This window comes from Nannobrachium achirus (assembly GCF_963921795.1).
Source record: "Nannobrachium achirus genome assembly, chromosome: 6".
Taxonomy (NCBI): domain Eukaryota; kingdom Metazoa; phylum Chordata; class Actinopteri; order Myctophiformes; family Myctophidae; genus Nannobrachium; species Nannobrachium achirus.
The window spans coordinates 9,312,431-9,329,410 of NC_137815.1; the positions used below are offsets into that span (position 1 = coordinate 9,312,431).

The 16,980-nt window shown below is 42.2% G+C and overlaps 1 protein-coding gene across 1 annotated transcript in view; it reads left to right on the top strand.

Moving 5' to 3' along the window:
• Nucleotides 1-16,980, top strand: part of LOC308286808 (synaptoporin-like) — a gene marked incomplete at both ends in the record, with an annotated part of 72,493 nt that overhangs the window by 45,345 nt on the left and 10,168 nt on the right. Inside the window, one exon of the mRNA XM_080727932.1 lies at nucleotides 4,330-4,454. Coding sequence (XP_080584058.1) covers nucleotides 4,330-4,454 — 125 coding nt within the window. The remainder of the gene's footprint in view (nucleotides 1-4,329; nucleotides 4,455-16,980) is intronic.

Genomic DNA, 16,980 nt, shown 5'->3' on the forward strand with positions numbered 1-16,980 from the left:
AATTATATTATGTTTTCATTAGACAGAAACAAACACAGTTATACCTTAATTATCCCTACATTATGTTCTAATTAGAAATCGAATAAGGGCTCGAACACACTGCCCGACTTTTTGAGACGATTGTGCTGTCGCCGACCATTTTTGGCTTTGCTCGCCGAGGTTTTGCTCGTTGTATGTGAAAAGCACTGTGAGAAGATCTGGCTGAGATTATAGCGCTCAGTGATTTGTTCCAGAGCGTTTCCAGATATCTACCAATTGATATTTGTCTCTGTCGCAAAACGGACATACATGAAAGAGGTTGCGCACCCTGAGAAGATCCATGTTAAATGATTACAACATAATGTAGGGGTAACTATGGTATAACTGTGTCATACCATATTCTTATGGTATAACACATTTCTTATTATGGCTTTATTCTGTCTTATTCTGTACTGTAAATTAGGGTGGGACCATATTCGCAGCCCACCCATCTCACCACTTAAACACGGCAGCCTATATATCGGCTGACATGTTTAAAGGTGTATTCAGTGATAATGAAAGTGGCCGGGGGTCATCTTGTCCCTTACTGGCCTTACAACGTGGAAATGTTTAGTTTTTTATAGATTTTTTTACACCATTATAATGTTCTCGTTTTGATCATTAGACCCAATCACTGAATATCGGTAAGCCTACATCTCCAGCTTCAGGATATGTATGATTCTGATTTACTACGAGACTGTGGCATTTTATGAGCCTATTACAATATAGGCATTTAGCAGACGTTCTTAATTCAGAGCGACTGTGGTTCTCAAAACTTTTATTTTGACCATCATAACTAAACATCATAACATAACTACGGCCATACTCTACCCTGATTGGTCGAGGACTGGCTGGCCACCTCTGAAAACCGAATCTAGCTATGCTCGTAACACGGGCCATGGTGGAAGTCCTTATATGGTCAGCACACATTCTAGTGAGGAGAATGAATGGAAAATGTTAATGAAAATTATATTTTTATTTGAATGAAATACAATCACTGAATATACCTTTAAGTGGTCAGTCAGACCCGACCCACTGTTAATTGAATGCTATTGGTTCAGTGTTGTGGGCAAGCATGTCCCTGCGCCGTCCCGACTTGGGAATGCATGGCATTGCACAGATACCACTGACAACAACACTCGCCATTCATCTGTTTGCTTCATAAATGGAGCATTGCCACCTGACTCATGGTCTGGAGAGTATAATCACATTCTGAGAGGAGGAGAAAAAAATCTCATTCTCACTCTCCTTACTCGTCTGCTTCTACGCATTCGTTTTCTGTCGGACAGAAGCCACTTATCTCCGTGTTTTCAGAGGTGGAAAGTTACTAATTACATTTTCTCAAGTACTGTACTTAAAGGAGCTAGTGTCAACGTTTTCTTGAAAAACGGATGCTAAAATAAAAATAATGTTTTGAAAATATTTTATAAAGAAATAAGCTTCATACATGTGTTTCAATTCAAAAATGACCACAAAAAGCGTAAAATAATGATAAAATAATAATTTTGGCCATTGTCAGACCGACACTTTGTTTACATTCTAGTCTATCCTTTGATAGTGTTAGACTAGGATGTAAACAAAGTGTCGGCCCGACAATGGCCAAAATGATTATTTTATCATTATTTTAATTTTTGTGGTCATTTTCTAATTGAAACACATGTATGAAGCTTATTTTTTATAAAATATTTTCGAAACATTATTTTTATTTTAGCATCCGTTTTTCAAGAAAAAGTTGTCTATAGCTCCTTTAAGTACAATTTTGAGGTACTTTTACTTTACTGGTGTATTTTTTAAGTGTGGTTCCTGTGGAAATAAGCTGTAGTGCTTTCTAGGATCTCCTTTTAGTTGAAATTGTACCAGTGATTTGTACTGTCATGAAACTGTACTTTTTTCTATTGCAAACTTCTAATAAATTCTTCAATCAATCAATCAATACATTTTCAGTACTTTTTTTTTTTTTAATCCCTCGATTTTGTAACCCATTTTCACCCAGTGCCAATTGCCTATGTAAACCTGGGCTCTGCTCTCCCTCTGCCGTGCCTGGGGAGACAACGGACTGACCTCATGCTTCCTTCTATGCATGAGGAGTCCAAGTTGCTTCTTTTTACCTGACAGTGGGGATTTCCCTGGTTTGGATGTAGCGCGTGGAAGGAACACGTTATTCCAACCAGTTCCTTTCCCCTCCATCAGTCGCCCCGGCTGGCCAGAGGGGGGCAGTATAGAGACCAGGATTACTGCATGCTTTTGTGAGGGTATCCAGGAGACGTAGGGAGAACATGCAAACTCCACACAGAAAGGCCCTATCGCCGACCCCACCTAGGGTGTGGGCGCTGATGACGCGGAGGAGGGAACACACCCCCAGCGCCCACAGCGTCCCCCGGCGGGAATCGAACCCGAACATTTTCAGTACTTTTACTTCTACTCCACTAACATCTCAGTCAGATATTGTACTTTTTACTCCAATACAATTATTTGATAACTTTAATTACTAGTTACTTTGTAGATTTTGCTTATTATTACAAAACATAAATTACCCACTTTTTGAAAATAGCCGATCCACAAGCTTGCAGATCTGCTATTTTCCCCTCAAAATTTAAAACATCTGAAATGGGACATTATGCATAATGAGTACATTCTACTTTTGGTACTTTAAGTACAGTTTTTATACCCTTATGTTTGTACATTTTGAATTCTGCACTTTGACTTTTATAATTTTTTTACAGAGTATTTCCGCATTGCAGTATTGATACTTCTACTTAAGTAAATATGAGTACCTTTTCCACCACATTTTCCCCACCTAAATGGATGCCATACTTCGTCATCCTGCACTAACAGTGTCAGACAAAGGCACCAAAATAGCGAATCTACAAGCTCTAAGCGTGTTTTAAGCTTGTAGATCACCCTATTGTTTTAGCTGTTTTTGAATCCTGAAAAGTAACAGTTATGAGGTTCCCACCTGACACAAACCCACTGCCTGTGTGCACCTCAATACCTGCTAAACAGGCCAGCCAGCACAGATATTCCCTATAAGCTCACAGCAGTCTCAAGACTCCACTAATGCACACTACTAATGCATTGAATTACAGATAACAGATACACCTGTTCCCACATGGGCCCTGTGTTGCACTCATAGACTGTAGAAAAATATGGACGAAGCGAAGCCATTGGTTTCTATGCAGCGCAAATGGCCCTTTCTACCCCTTGGAATGGGTGTCGCCATCATAGAATTGTAAAGGCATCAGAGATGCTATTGGCTGCCAACAGTCACGTGCAACGCAGGGATACATGAGAGAATGTGGTCGGAGCCTCCCGAAATACAGCACACGAAGAAGAACACAGCCGGCTGGTATTAGTTTAGTTGGCCACGCCCCCCCGCAACTTTATCATTTATTTTAAAATACATTGGACCACATTTCAACAAAACGAATATGATGGTGATTGAAAGGCAATTTCTAACTAGCGATAGGAACCATACAGTATTCATGAAAATGTTAATTAAGGTTAGAAAAAGAAAGGGGAAAATGAATGGGATCCAATGGTGGGCAATTCTTTTTGCGATCGGCCGGGGGGGAAAACAGCGCAACTAGCGGCCAAACATTGCACTTCATATATGTCTGCCTTCTCTCTGTTCAAAACACATACTGTACCAGGCAGGGACAGAAAGCGTCAATGTCTGTAAAGTCGAGGGACTGCATGCATTTATAGGGACAATGTTTCTTTCTTTATTTTTCGATTGATTGATAATTTTATTAGACAAAAATGGAAAACAGTACAAGTATATTCAATACAATTGAAATGTAGTACAGTACAAGTACAGTTAAACACCCTGCCTAAAAGGAACATCCCAAATGAGACTTTTTACAGTCTTTTTTTTTTTACGTTGAAAGCCCCTTGTATTTAATATTAATATTAATATGGGTAATAATAATAATAATAATAATAATAATAATAATATTCAGAATGAAGTCATTCCGAGTTTAAATATTATATATATTATATTTGGAAGCCTCTGTAATGTCCATACATCAGTTGCTAGAGGCCTGCAGGATTGCCCAAGCCGATCGGCTAAATTCTGTTCAGTGTCTGTGATAATTGGCAGTCGCCTCATAATTGGAGGAGGAGACGCTTCCTGTATCCGTGATCTGCATCCTGAAACATTTGTCGTGGACTTTCCCGAGTTTGTGCATCTTATCTTTTGTTTGTGAATTTGTGTTTAATAATTTCTTATTAATTGTGAAGACAAATAATTACGTGTGTGTGTGTGTGTGCGTGTGTGCTTTTGCGTGTGCGTGTGTGTGTGTTTGCACACAGCTGTTTGCCATCTTTGCGTTTGCAACATGCGGTGGCTTCACGGGCCAGCTGAGGGTCAGTGTGGACTGCATGGAGAGGGCCGCCAGCAACCTCAGCATCCGCATCGACTTCGCCTATCCCTTCAGGTCAGTGTACTCTGTGTGCAGAGGCGTCCTTTCAGAAAGAAATAGGGGGTGGCAAAAAACAAGTTACCACTGCCCCATTTCTAAAATAGCTAAATTAGTGGATCTATAATTTCTCAACGTGTCGCCAAGCGACGTTTTGAGAGCCTGTAGATCCACTCAATATTCGCCACTAATGGCATTCACAAAATAGGGACGCCGCGTTGAAATTAAATTATAACACATATCACATGTGTTGGGGACATTGGGCCAGGGGCGTCAATTGGGTATGGCAGGGGTATGCAGCTGCCATACCCTGGGTCCAGGGGGGAACATAACATTTACTTTTAAATATAAATCCATGAATGTCTCTTTGTCTATCTGTTCTGGTTATTATGTTGTTACATTACAGTAAAATATGACCAATTTTACAAAATGGTCACTTTAACAAGGTATTATAATGATATTCTCCACACTTGTATTCTCCCCATCTTGACAAAATGGTACAGGTGCAAATCATTATTGTTAATTGTGGCACGTTTACTATATAGCCTATGCCAAGTTTAGCTGCACTTGAACAACTGTTCCGGCTGCCATATCCAGCTCAGGAAACCATCCGGGGGGACAATTTTAATGTACTTCTTAAAATAAATGTATCATGCCTGTTGCTAAGGTATGGCAACATGACTGGTGTTTTGCACGCGCAAAGGCGCGTGTGCAAGACACCAATCATGTTGCCATACCTTAGCTTTTTCTGAACTGACGCCACTGGTAGATCCACTCAATATTCGCTAATAATGGCATTCACAAAATAGGGACGCCGCGTTGAAATGAAATTATAACACATATCACATGTGTTGGGGACATTGGCCCCGATTCATCAAGCGCTTCATGGCCAAATTACACCCATATTTTGATCTTACCGGCATTTAGGACAATTCCCAAGTTAGGGGTCAGATTCAGCAATGTGTTTTTTGTCAGGGATTTTGAAGGGATTTTGAAGGTAAGACAGAAATATAAGCCATATTTAGTCACTTTATTTACACTATATTTACGACCAGATTGTGCATAAAATAAATACATTTAAGGTTAAATGCTAACACTATGAGGTGGCAATTACCATACACCCTGATGACCCAAATGACACCCCTACGTCTACCCAATTGCTTCTCAAGCATATTTTGGGTCAAGGACCCCCAAATTGAAGCGTTTCCACGTGTCCCACACTCTTCCCCCTTCTGGCTCCCAAACTGTGGAACAAATTACCCATTGCAGCTAGAGCTGCACATCCAATTCCAATTTTCCTCCGTAAACTGAAAACTCCAACTCCACCTTAGCCCGTAGCACTTGACCTACAGTATAACCTTGACGACCCTGCAGTCTTATGCAAAGGTTACAGTTTAATTTAGATTGCATGTTATTTAGACAGATGCTAAGGTTCGTCTGTTTACCTGGCATCCTATAGTTTCTATAGTTTCAATGTACAGAATACATTTTTTTTGGCAATATATTGTTTAAGGTTGTTGCACACTGCTGCGTTTTTTCGGCTGAATATAGGAGCGGATTTCGAAGCACATAAAATAAATCTCAAGATGTTGCAAAAATGTCAATCACGTTTGCACATTGCCACCCGTTTCGTATAATTATTTATATTTTTTGTCGCATTCCTAAGTCAAAACATTGAATATAGTGAATTTACCCTGATGGTTTCCCCATCCAGGGCCATGCATTTGGGTCCCCATCCGAAATCAATGGGGGTAAATTCACTATCACATTTTTTGTCTTAGGAATGTGACAAGTACAAAAACAATATTACTGAACTCAAGTCTCCATGGCATGAGTAATCACTAGAAAAAAAGTCATTTTGGGGGTGAACTACTCCTTTAAAATCCCCATCCCCATGTGTTAATGGCTGACCATGCAGTACACCTGTGAATAGTATGTAGGTTGCTTACAGCCCTGCACCTCCCCGTAGGCATTCACGAATAGTGATTTTGTATATTCTAATTATTCTACCTCAAAGTATTCGAATAGTTGAATATTCGACAGGACTGGCCAAACTGTCAAATATTAAGTAAGCAAGAGGCGAACATTGTGAAAATAGCGTTGCGAGGCGTTGTGAGCATGTAGATCTGCTATTTTCACAATTTTTAACTGCGGAACCGAGTCACATTAAATGTAATACCTACAATTCCAAGTGCTTGTCAGGGTGGGGGTCCCCAGTTTAAATATGTTTATGTAACCCATGTTACTATGCCTTAAAATAAGATTTTAAGAGCTGCTTAAATAACTAATTTAAAATGCATATTTATCATGAATATTAAAATAGGATCAGCAATATACTACATATTGCATAAAATTCATAAAGGAAATATAGTTTTGTGTCTAAAAAAATAGGTCACTGCAGTACAATTATTCTCAACCTGAGGTCTTATATCATTCACTTTTAAGGTGAAGGCGTTTTATTTTGAAAGTGTAACGTTTTGATGACACTGGAATGGAACAGATCTGGGATCAGTGAAGCATTTTCACTGTCCAATCAGCGCCCTGCTTACTGCAGGAGAGGGTGTGACAGAACGTCATGTTCCAGAAACTTCCTCTTTGATCTCAACCAGGGGAGAAGCAAGTCGCGTTTTTGCCTGGAGATTGATTATATGTTTTGTAACGTTGGAAAGCTGATTAGCAATCTAGTTTTCAAAGAATCCCATTGATAAAAGGGAGAAGCCCCCGTTGTGTAGTGTTTGATCTGGAAACACAACGTTTTGGGCTTTGATCTTGGAAGAAATTCACGTAAGTGTTGATTGTCAATTGACCCACTTTTCACCCACATGTGCGCTACCAGCTAAATGGCTGCACACAATAACACCATATATTTGGCTGTGGAGTGATTCTAGACCCTAAAAAACCGATCTGTTCTGTTCCTATGTCACCTGTTACTGTATAGTGGATGGAACTGGGAGTATGTGATCCATGCCCTGTCACTGAGTATGAGAATTCATCTTGATTTGTTCTGGTGAGTTATTTACAATGGTTATATACTGTACAATGGTCCTCAAACATAATGTCATGACTGTTATGTTATTTCTGATGATATGATACCACTGTGATTTAATGACTGAAGATGAGTAATCAGCTTATTCTGTGAATATATAGAAAGTAATTCCCATTTTGGCCTATTTTAGGCTGGGTCTTTTGAGAATGGATTTCAACTGTTGAAGCCTCTGATCTACAACCACGGTGGTGAAAGAGTTCAGCAGTTTGGCGAGCTATAGCCCATCTGAGTCGATCCGAAAGAACTGTTGCTTTGATCTGGAGAACTGGTAGGATTGACTTTGCAAGGAAACACTGAAAGGATATTTTTTCATGGACATTTCATTCTTTCCACTGAGACAAAGGAAGGGAACACAAAAGAAGACACACTGGTTTTGCTTTGAAATTAATTTCATAGTCACTGATATTTGATGTGCATTAAACTGTCATTTCATTTAAAGTGAACTTTTGGTTAAAGGGTTCTGATACAAGTTCAAGGACACTGATAAGAGGACACATTATTTTGATAACAGGTTTAAACGGGATACTGTATTTTGATACAAAGGGAAAATATTTCATGCACTAAGAGGTATTAATTGTATATTTTTGAGTGTTAAAAAACGGGTACTACTGTAAAAGGTTCAAACCATTTCATTTCATGTTTTGGGTTAAAACATTTCATTTCATACATTGAGGATTAAAAAGTGGTTGGTTTAGATTTAAAAGAGGCGTTGAAATAAATAAATGGATAACGGGAAAAATAAATAAAACCGTTGAGTAACTTAACTGTAGGTTAAATAGGAACACTAAAATAGTATAAAATAAACCTTGGGTTTAAATCAAGTACTAGACTGACCACTAGTCTAGTTAGGTGGTATTTTGTTTTGCACACATTTTACAAGCTGGAAACAGCAAAGTGTTCACTGTCATCCCTCAAGTTATATTCTATTTTATTTTATTATTTTTTCAACTTGTAATACATCTAATTATCTTTAAACATACTTGTTGGTCTCTGAGTCTTCTTTACTGTTGTTGCTCACTCATTAACCCTTTAATACTCATCCCTCCTTCAACCGAACCTATAGTCTCTGATGCACTGGCCCAAACAAATGCTGATTTAATTGAAGTAGAAATACATGTCTGTACCACCCAGTGCCTACTAATATATGCTAGGACTGAGTCCGGGTTACAGAACTTGGCGAGAGCTAGCCAGGAGGGTTGAGTACAATTTAGTAGCAACAGTAAAATACAAAATAGAAATTCCAAATCACAGAAAATAGCACTATGGAAACAATTGTGAAAGAAGAGGGCATAGATGTCCTTAATTCAGTTATTATAGATGGTCTAACCCAAACTACACTGGATGAGGAGCTTGAAAAGCACCTAGAAACATACGGTTCTATTAAACAAATAGTGCGTATAGATGATTCCAAATCAGAATATCACCGTCACATGATCCTTGAATTCCACACTAGTTCCACTATGCACACACTACGGTCCCTACTACCAATTAGGTACCCGAGCTCAGATACAAATGTTATCTTCAATGTGCGTGCCCTAGATAGTGTTTACACTGTTACAGCCAGTAGCGCCACCAAGGGGTATCTTGAAGAACTGCAGGCTGTTGCTGACAAGAGTGGCAAGTCATTTCATGAAGTGCTCCAGGAGGAGCTAATGAAGATCAGCATGATGAAAGGTGTCAATCTTCCTGCCAGAGATAACACAACTCCCGATACACATTCCGTGACAGAACCCTCTTCTGAATTAACAGACACCAGTTTGGAAATTAAGGAAGTTGGAACACCATCTCCTTCTCTTCTGCTTGGCACTTCTCAACACAAGCTGGATAGGAGCCTGCCAGTGGTGTATCCCCCATCCCCTAGAGGGAACTATCAGATGACAACTTCACCGACATCTAACATGAATGATACATTGAACGTTCACCCCTACACACCTCTGTCCTCTGGCACGTCACACCACTCAACCAGGGAAAGTGCCAATGATGCCACTGCAATGATACATACTGCCCTCACCATGAACGACATTAACCCTCCGGCTGTGCAGCGGGTAGTTGTCGAACACGTCATGCGGACCAATGAAACCATGTCTCCGGTGCACACTTCAATTCGCCTACGCACCTTCTCTGGGAAAATTCCACGTCCGAACAGTGAACTAGATTATGACACCTGGAGGGCAAATGTTGAATTACTGCTCACTGATCCATCCTTGTCAGACCTGCATAGAACACGAAGGATCTTAGACAGTCTGTTGCCCCCAGCCACTGATGTCATCCAACACATTGGCCCTCAGGCTTTGCCATCAGTGTATCTCAAGCTACTAGATTCAGTCTATGGTTCTGTAGAAGACGGAGACGAGCTGTTGGTTAAGTTCATGGCAACATGGCAGGACAAAGACGAAAGCTCCTCCACTTATCTAAATCGCTTGCAAGTCACCCTGAGTGCAGTTGTCAGAAGAGGAGGTATTGCAGAGAGTGAACGAGATCGTTATCTCTTAAAGCAATTCTGCCGTGGCTGTTGGCAGAATAACTTGATCACGGACCTCCAGCTGGAGCAAAAGACAAAAGATAAAATACCTCCCTCCTTTGCAGACCTGGTGCTACTCATTAGGACAGAAGAAGACAAACAAGCAGCAAAAAACAAGCGAATGATACAACGCTTTGGGCTACAAAAGCAAAGTTGTACAGCACCCAAGCTACGAACTGCAACAAACCGTCTGACCACATATGTTGCACCTGAAGAAGAAATAACTGAGACAGAGTCACTTAAGGTACAGATCAGTGAAATGCAGGCTCAAGTTGCTGTCATGCAGACTACAACTCCTCGTAAGGCCAAACAGCCTAGTTCTGGAACAAGCGAACTCGATGCGCTAAAAAGGCAGCTTGCTGAAATCCAAGCCCAAGTCATTGGCATGATGACAGCAGCTCATGAAACTAACAAGGAACCCTCAGAACCTGCAGAGATTAAGATACTGAAGCAGCAGCTTGCCAAACTCCAAGCTCAGGTGACCACACCTCCAGTTAGCGGTCTGCAGACCATGACCTCTGCATGCTCTTGTGAGAGCCCCAGGAAAACTGAACACCAGCCTAATAGGCAGTATAGTACTGAGAAACCAAAAACCAACAGACCTTGTCCCTCTTACTGTTTCAATTGCGGAGAGGACGGACATCTTGCAGTCAACTGTGAGAATGAGCCAAACCCTGTTTTGGTTGAAGAGAAGAGGCAGCTACTTAAAGCGAGGCAACAGCAATGGGACCGTCGGAATGGTGTCACTGGCACCCAGCAGTTAAACTACTAGCAGCCCCTGTTGCAGGGCAATCAGGGACTGAGAGACAAAATGACCGCCCTAAAGAAACTAAGAGAGTGAACAGCAAACATGCTTCTGCTGAAAACACATCTGTCAGACTGCCATCAAGACTAGTAGGAACAAAATGCACCGCTCAGATCAAAATTGAAGGCAAGGAAGTCAGTTGTCTTCTAGACACCGGGTCCCAAGTGACTACCATTCCAAAGTCGTATTATGAGAAGCACCTACCTCGTCATTGCATGAAGTCCATGGATGACTTATTGGATGTGAAATTGGAAGTAGAGGGAGCCAATGGACAGGCAGTGCCCTACCTTGGGTATGTGGAGTTGAACGTGACCTTTCCCGAAGAGTTTGTAGGCAGAGAGATCCAAGTGCCCACTCTGGCGTTGGTAATCCCTGATGTGAATGACATGCCCCAAATTCTCATTGGTACAAATACACTAGATGTCCTCTACTCCAACTATGTGGAAGGAAATGAATGCCACCCTCAGTCATCCCTTCATGGCTATAAAGTGGTGTTGAAAATCCTAGAAGTGCGACAACGGCAAGCGGGCACTGGTGCCCTAGGTTGGGTAAAAGTACAGAGTGATTACCCTGAAACAGTGCCAGCAGGCAGTACGGTCGTTCTTGATGGGCTGCTCCATATGAGTAATGTTCATTGTGAAAAGTGGGTCGCTGTAGAGGCCCCATCGAAATCCTCTCTTCCTGGTGGGTTACTAGTGGCACGCTCCCTGTGCACCTTGCCTGATAAGCGCCCCTATCGTCTCCCAGTTATGATAAAGAATGAGAGTAAAAATGACCTTGTGATTCCTCCAAAGACGGTGCTAGCTGAGATCCATGCTATTCAGAAGGTGATGGGAAAAGAGCATTCTGCAGACTCAAACATCCCCCAAGCCAGAGAGCTGGATTTTGACTTTGGTGACTCACCTTTGTCACCTGAGTGGAGAGATCGGATCACAAGACAGCTCAATGCTATGCCCGAAGTGTTCGCCCTTCATGATCTAGACTATGGACACACTGACAAGGTGAAGCACCACATCAGACTGAGTGATAATACCCCGTTCAAACACCGAGCTAGACCCATCCATCCCCAGGATGTAGATGCAGTCAGAAAGCACCTTCAAGAGCTACTGGATTCTGGTACCATCCGGGAGTCCGAGTCCCCATTCGCATCCCCCATAGTCGTTGTGAGGAAAAAGAATGGATCCGTGCGTTTATGTATTGACTTCCGAAAGCTCAACTCTCAGACCATCAAAGATGCCTACGCACTACCCAACTTAGAGGAAGTGTTCTCTCTGTTAACTGGCTCGAAATGGTTCTCAGTCCTTGATTTAAAATCAGGATATTATCAGATTGAGATGGAGGAAGCTGATAAAGAAAGGACTGCCTTCGTGTGCCCCCTTGGATTTTGGGAGTTTAATAGAATGCCACAGGGAATAACAAACGCACCAAGTACTTTCCAACGGCTCATGGAGAGATGCATGGGAGATCTCAACCGCAAAGAAGTATTGGTCTTCATTGACGATCTAATAATCTTCTCTGACACCCTGGAAGAGCATGAGTCGAGGCTACTACAGGTCCTGAAACGACTAAAAGAGTACGGATTGAAATTATCTCCGGAAAAATGTAAATTCTTCCAACAATCTGTCAGATATCTTGGACATATTGTGTCCCAACACGGAGTACAGACAGACCCAGAAAAGATCGAAGCCCTTAAGACCTGGCCAGAACCCAAGAATCTTAAAGAATTACGATCCTTCCTAGGGTTCTCGGGGTATTACCGGCGTTTTGTGCAAGATTATTCTAAGGTCATCAAGCCTCTCAATGACCTAACAGCTGGGTACCCCCCTCTCAGGAAAAACAGCAGTGGAAAGGGAAGTAAAACGGATCAGTACTTCAACCCAAAGGAGTCGTTTGGAGAGAGGTGGACTTCATCGTGTCAAAGAGCCTTTGAAGAGATCATTACCAAGCTCACTACAGCCCCTGTTTTGGGGTTTGCAAACCCCAAACTCCCGTACGTCCTGCACACTGATGCCAGTACAACAGGGCTTGGTGCAGCGTTGTACCAAGAGCAAGACGGAGAGATGAGAGCGATTGCCTTTGCAAGCAGAGGATTATCGAGGAGTGAGGCTAAATATCCCGCCCACAAACTAGAGTTTCTGGCTCTAAAGTGGGCTGTCACTGCCAAATTCAGTGATTACCTTTATGGCACAGACTTCACCGTTGTCACGGACAGTAATCCACTGACTTATATCTTGACATCTGCCAAGTTGGACGCCACTAGTTACAGGTGGTTGTCTGCCCTATCAACCTACTCCTTCAAGCTTCGATACAGAGCAGGAACTCAAAACCAGGATGCGGATGGACTTTCAAGGCGACCACATGGAGAGCTCAAGAATGATGCAGTGTCAAGGAAAGAGAGTGAGAGGATCAAACAGTTTACTCTACACTATATGACAGATGAGGACAAGCAAGATGTTGTGCTGCCCGAAGCAGATGTTGTGCTGCCCGAAGCAGTAAGAGCCATCTGTGAAAGACATGAGGTCCACTGGGTTCATCGAGATTCTTCCAACTCAGACCCATCAGTCACTCTGGTGGAATCTCTGGCTATTCATGCAGATGCTTTACCCAGTGAGTTCCAGCAGGAAGACGATCATGGACTCCCGGTGGTGGCTCACTTGACTGTAGAGGAGTTAAGAGACAAGCAAAGAGCCGACTCAGACCTCAGAGCAGTTATTGAACACTTGGAGTTGGGAGAGCAGCCTTCTCCTACAGTACGACAAGAGCTTCCTGACCTTGCCTTGTGGCTTCGGGAGTGGAAGCGATTGGAGCTAATGGATGGAGTATTGTATAGGACACGACAAGAAAATGGACAGATCACACACCAGTTAGCTTTGCCAGTTGAACTGAGAGCCACTGTTCTGAGAAGTTTACACGATGATATAGGCCACCTAGGTATCGAACGGACACTTGACCTTGTGAGGTCGCGATTCTATTGGCCTAGGATGGCTGGAGATGTGGATCACAAGATTAAGACATGTGTGCGCTGTGTGCGCCGAAAGACCCCACCTGAGAGAGCAGCCCCCCTGGTGAACATCACAACCAGTAGACCTTTGGAGTTGGTCTGCATGGACTTTCTCTCATTGGAGCCCGACCAGAGTAACACTAAGGACATACTGGTGCTGACAGACCACTTCACCAAATATGCAGTGGCCTTACCAACCCGAAATCAAAAGGCACAGACTGTGGCCAAGTGTCTTTGGGAAAATTTCTTTGTGCACTATGGTTTCCCTGAAAAACTTTTGAGTGACCAAGGGCGGGATTTTGAGTCCCACACGATCAAAGAGTTATGCCGAATTGCTGGTATTCATAAAGTGAGGACCACACCGTATCACCCAAGAGGGAATCCGGTAGAAAGGTTTAATCGAACCCTACTCCAGATGTTGGGTACTCTGGAAAATAAAGATAAGTCTCATTGGCGGGAGTTCGTTAAACCTCTAGTGCACGCCTATAACTGCACACGGAATGACGTGACTGGGTTCAGCCCATATGAATTGATGTTTGGCAGACAGCCTCGGTTGCCAGTTGACTTGGCATTCGGCCTACCTGTCAGCAGTCCACCCAAGTCACACTCCCATTTTGTACGTGATTTAAAAGACCGTTTGGAAGAAAGCTACCGTGTTGCCATTGAAAATTCTTCCAAGATAGCTCAACGGAACAAGCTACGTTTCGACAAACGAGTTGTTGATTCCACCCTTGAGCCAGGCGACCGAGTACTTGTGAGGAATGTCCGGATAAGAGGGAAACATAAACTGGCCGATAAGTGGGAGCCTGACATATACATAGTGGTCAAGCGAGCGGGCAACCTTCCAGTGTACTCAGTCCGACCAGAAGGCCAAGAAGGTCCTCTCCGGACTCTACATCGTGATCTATTGCTGCCCTGTGGGTTCCTACCTGTTGCTGAGTTAGGAGAACCTCCACAGCCAACTGTGAACAGACCTAAAACAAGGAAGCAGTCTCGTATCGATGAGGCTGATATACTAGAAGATCAATCAGATTTTGAAGATCAAGACGACTACTACCTACCTGGAGAACATGCATCCAACACTGACATAATTGAAACAAGAATCCTGACCCAGTCAGAACCAGTACCTCCAAGGGAAAGACAGCCGATCAGGGAGAAAAACCAACATACATGTATGGTTGAGTTGCATCCTGCCCCTGCCAACTCAAATGAAGATGAGGAACATTGCTTTACCAGACAACTGGGGAGCGACCCATGTTCAGATTCAGAAAGAGGATCAGCCGAGAGGACTCCCCTAAATCTACCTGTTCCAGAATCCGAAGAATCAGATTCCCCTGAAACCGAAAGAGAAGCTGCTGGGAAATCCACAGAGAGTGAAGCCTTACCTGAACCCAATATCATGGATGAAACTCTCCCTGTTCCCTCAGACCTGTCATTTAGTGATAGCAGCAGCAGCGACGGGAGGTCAATTGACGGTGAACCTAGTCAAGTATCAGTGGAACGGAGCCATGAGTGTACGGATGCTGACCGTCTGAATGAAGGAACAACCCCCCCAACCTACACACAAGAAAGTGAAACCCCTATTAGGCGTTCCCATAGGCCCAGAACACACCCTGAAAGATTTCAGTACAATCAATTAGGAAATCCTTTGCTGTCTATAGCTCAGTCTTTTGTTCAAAGCCTGAATGTAGCTTTTGCAGATGCACTACAGAGCTTTAGTTATGACGATGCCCTTACCAAAGCCATGTTTGGTCAGTCTTGTAGGTGTAACGGGACGTACACACCTTTAGGGGGGGAGCATGTAACCCATGTTACTATGCCTTAAAATAAGATTTTAAGAGCTGCTTAAATAACAAATTTAAAATGCATATTTATCATGAATATTAAAATAGGATCAGCAATATACTACATATTGCATAAAATTCATAAAGGAAATATAGTTTTGTGTCTAAAAAAATAGGTCACTGCAGTACAATTATTCTCAACCTGAGGTCTTATATCATTCACTTTTAAGGTGAAGGCGTTTTATTTTGAAAGTGTAACGTTTTGATGACACTGGAATGGAACAGATCTGGGATCAGTGAAGCATTTTCACTGTCCAATCAGCGCCCTGCTTACTGCAGGAGAGGGTGTGACAGAACGTCATGTTCCAGAAACTTCCTCTTTGATCTCAACCAGGGGAGAAGCAAGTCGCGTTTTTGCCTGGAGATTGATTATATGTTTTGTAACGTTGGAAAGCTGATTAGCAATCTAGTTTTCAAAGAATCCCATTGATAAAAGGGAGAAGCCCCCGTTGTGTAGTGTTTGATCTGGAAACACAACGTTTTGGGCTTTGATCTTGGAAGAAATTCACGTAAGTGTTGATTGTCAATTGACCCACTTTTCACCCACATGTGCGCTACCAGCTAAATGGCTGCACACAATAACACCATATATTTGGCTGTGGAGTGATTCTAGACCCTAAAAAACCGATCTGTTCTGTTCCTATGTCACCTGTTACTGTATAGTGGATGGAACTGGGAGTATGTGATCCATGCCCTGTCACTGAGTATGAGAATTCATCTTGATTTGTTCTGGTGAGTTATTTACAATGGTTATATACTGTACAATGGTCCTCAAACATAATGTCATGACTGTTATGTTATTTCTGATGATATGATACCACTGTGATTTAATGACTGAAGATGAGTAATCAGCTTATTCTGTGAATATATAGAAAGTAATTCCCATTTTGGCCTATTTTAGGCTGGGTCTTTTGAGAATGGATTTCAACTGTTGAAGCCTCTGATCTACAACCACGGTGGTGAAAGAGTTCAGCAGTTTGGCGAGCTATAGCCCATCTGAGTCGATCCGAAAGAACTGTTGCTTTGATCTGGAGAACTGGTAGGATTGACTTTGCAAGGAAACACTGAAAGGATATTTTTTCATGGACATTTCATTCTTTCCACTGAGACAAAGGAAGGGAACACAAAAGAAGACACACTGGTTTTGCTTTGAAATTAATTTCATAGTCACTGATATTTGATGTGCATTAAACTGTCATTTCATTTAAAGTGAACTTTTGGTTAAAGGGTTCTGATACAAGTTCAAGGACACTGATAAGAGGACACATTATTTTGATAACAGGTTTAAACGGGATACTGTATTTTGATACAAAGGGAAAATATTTCA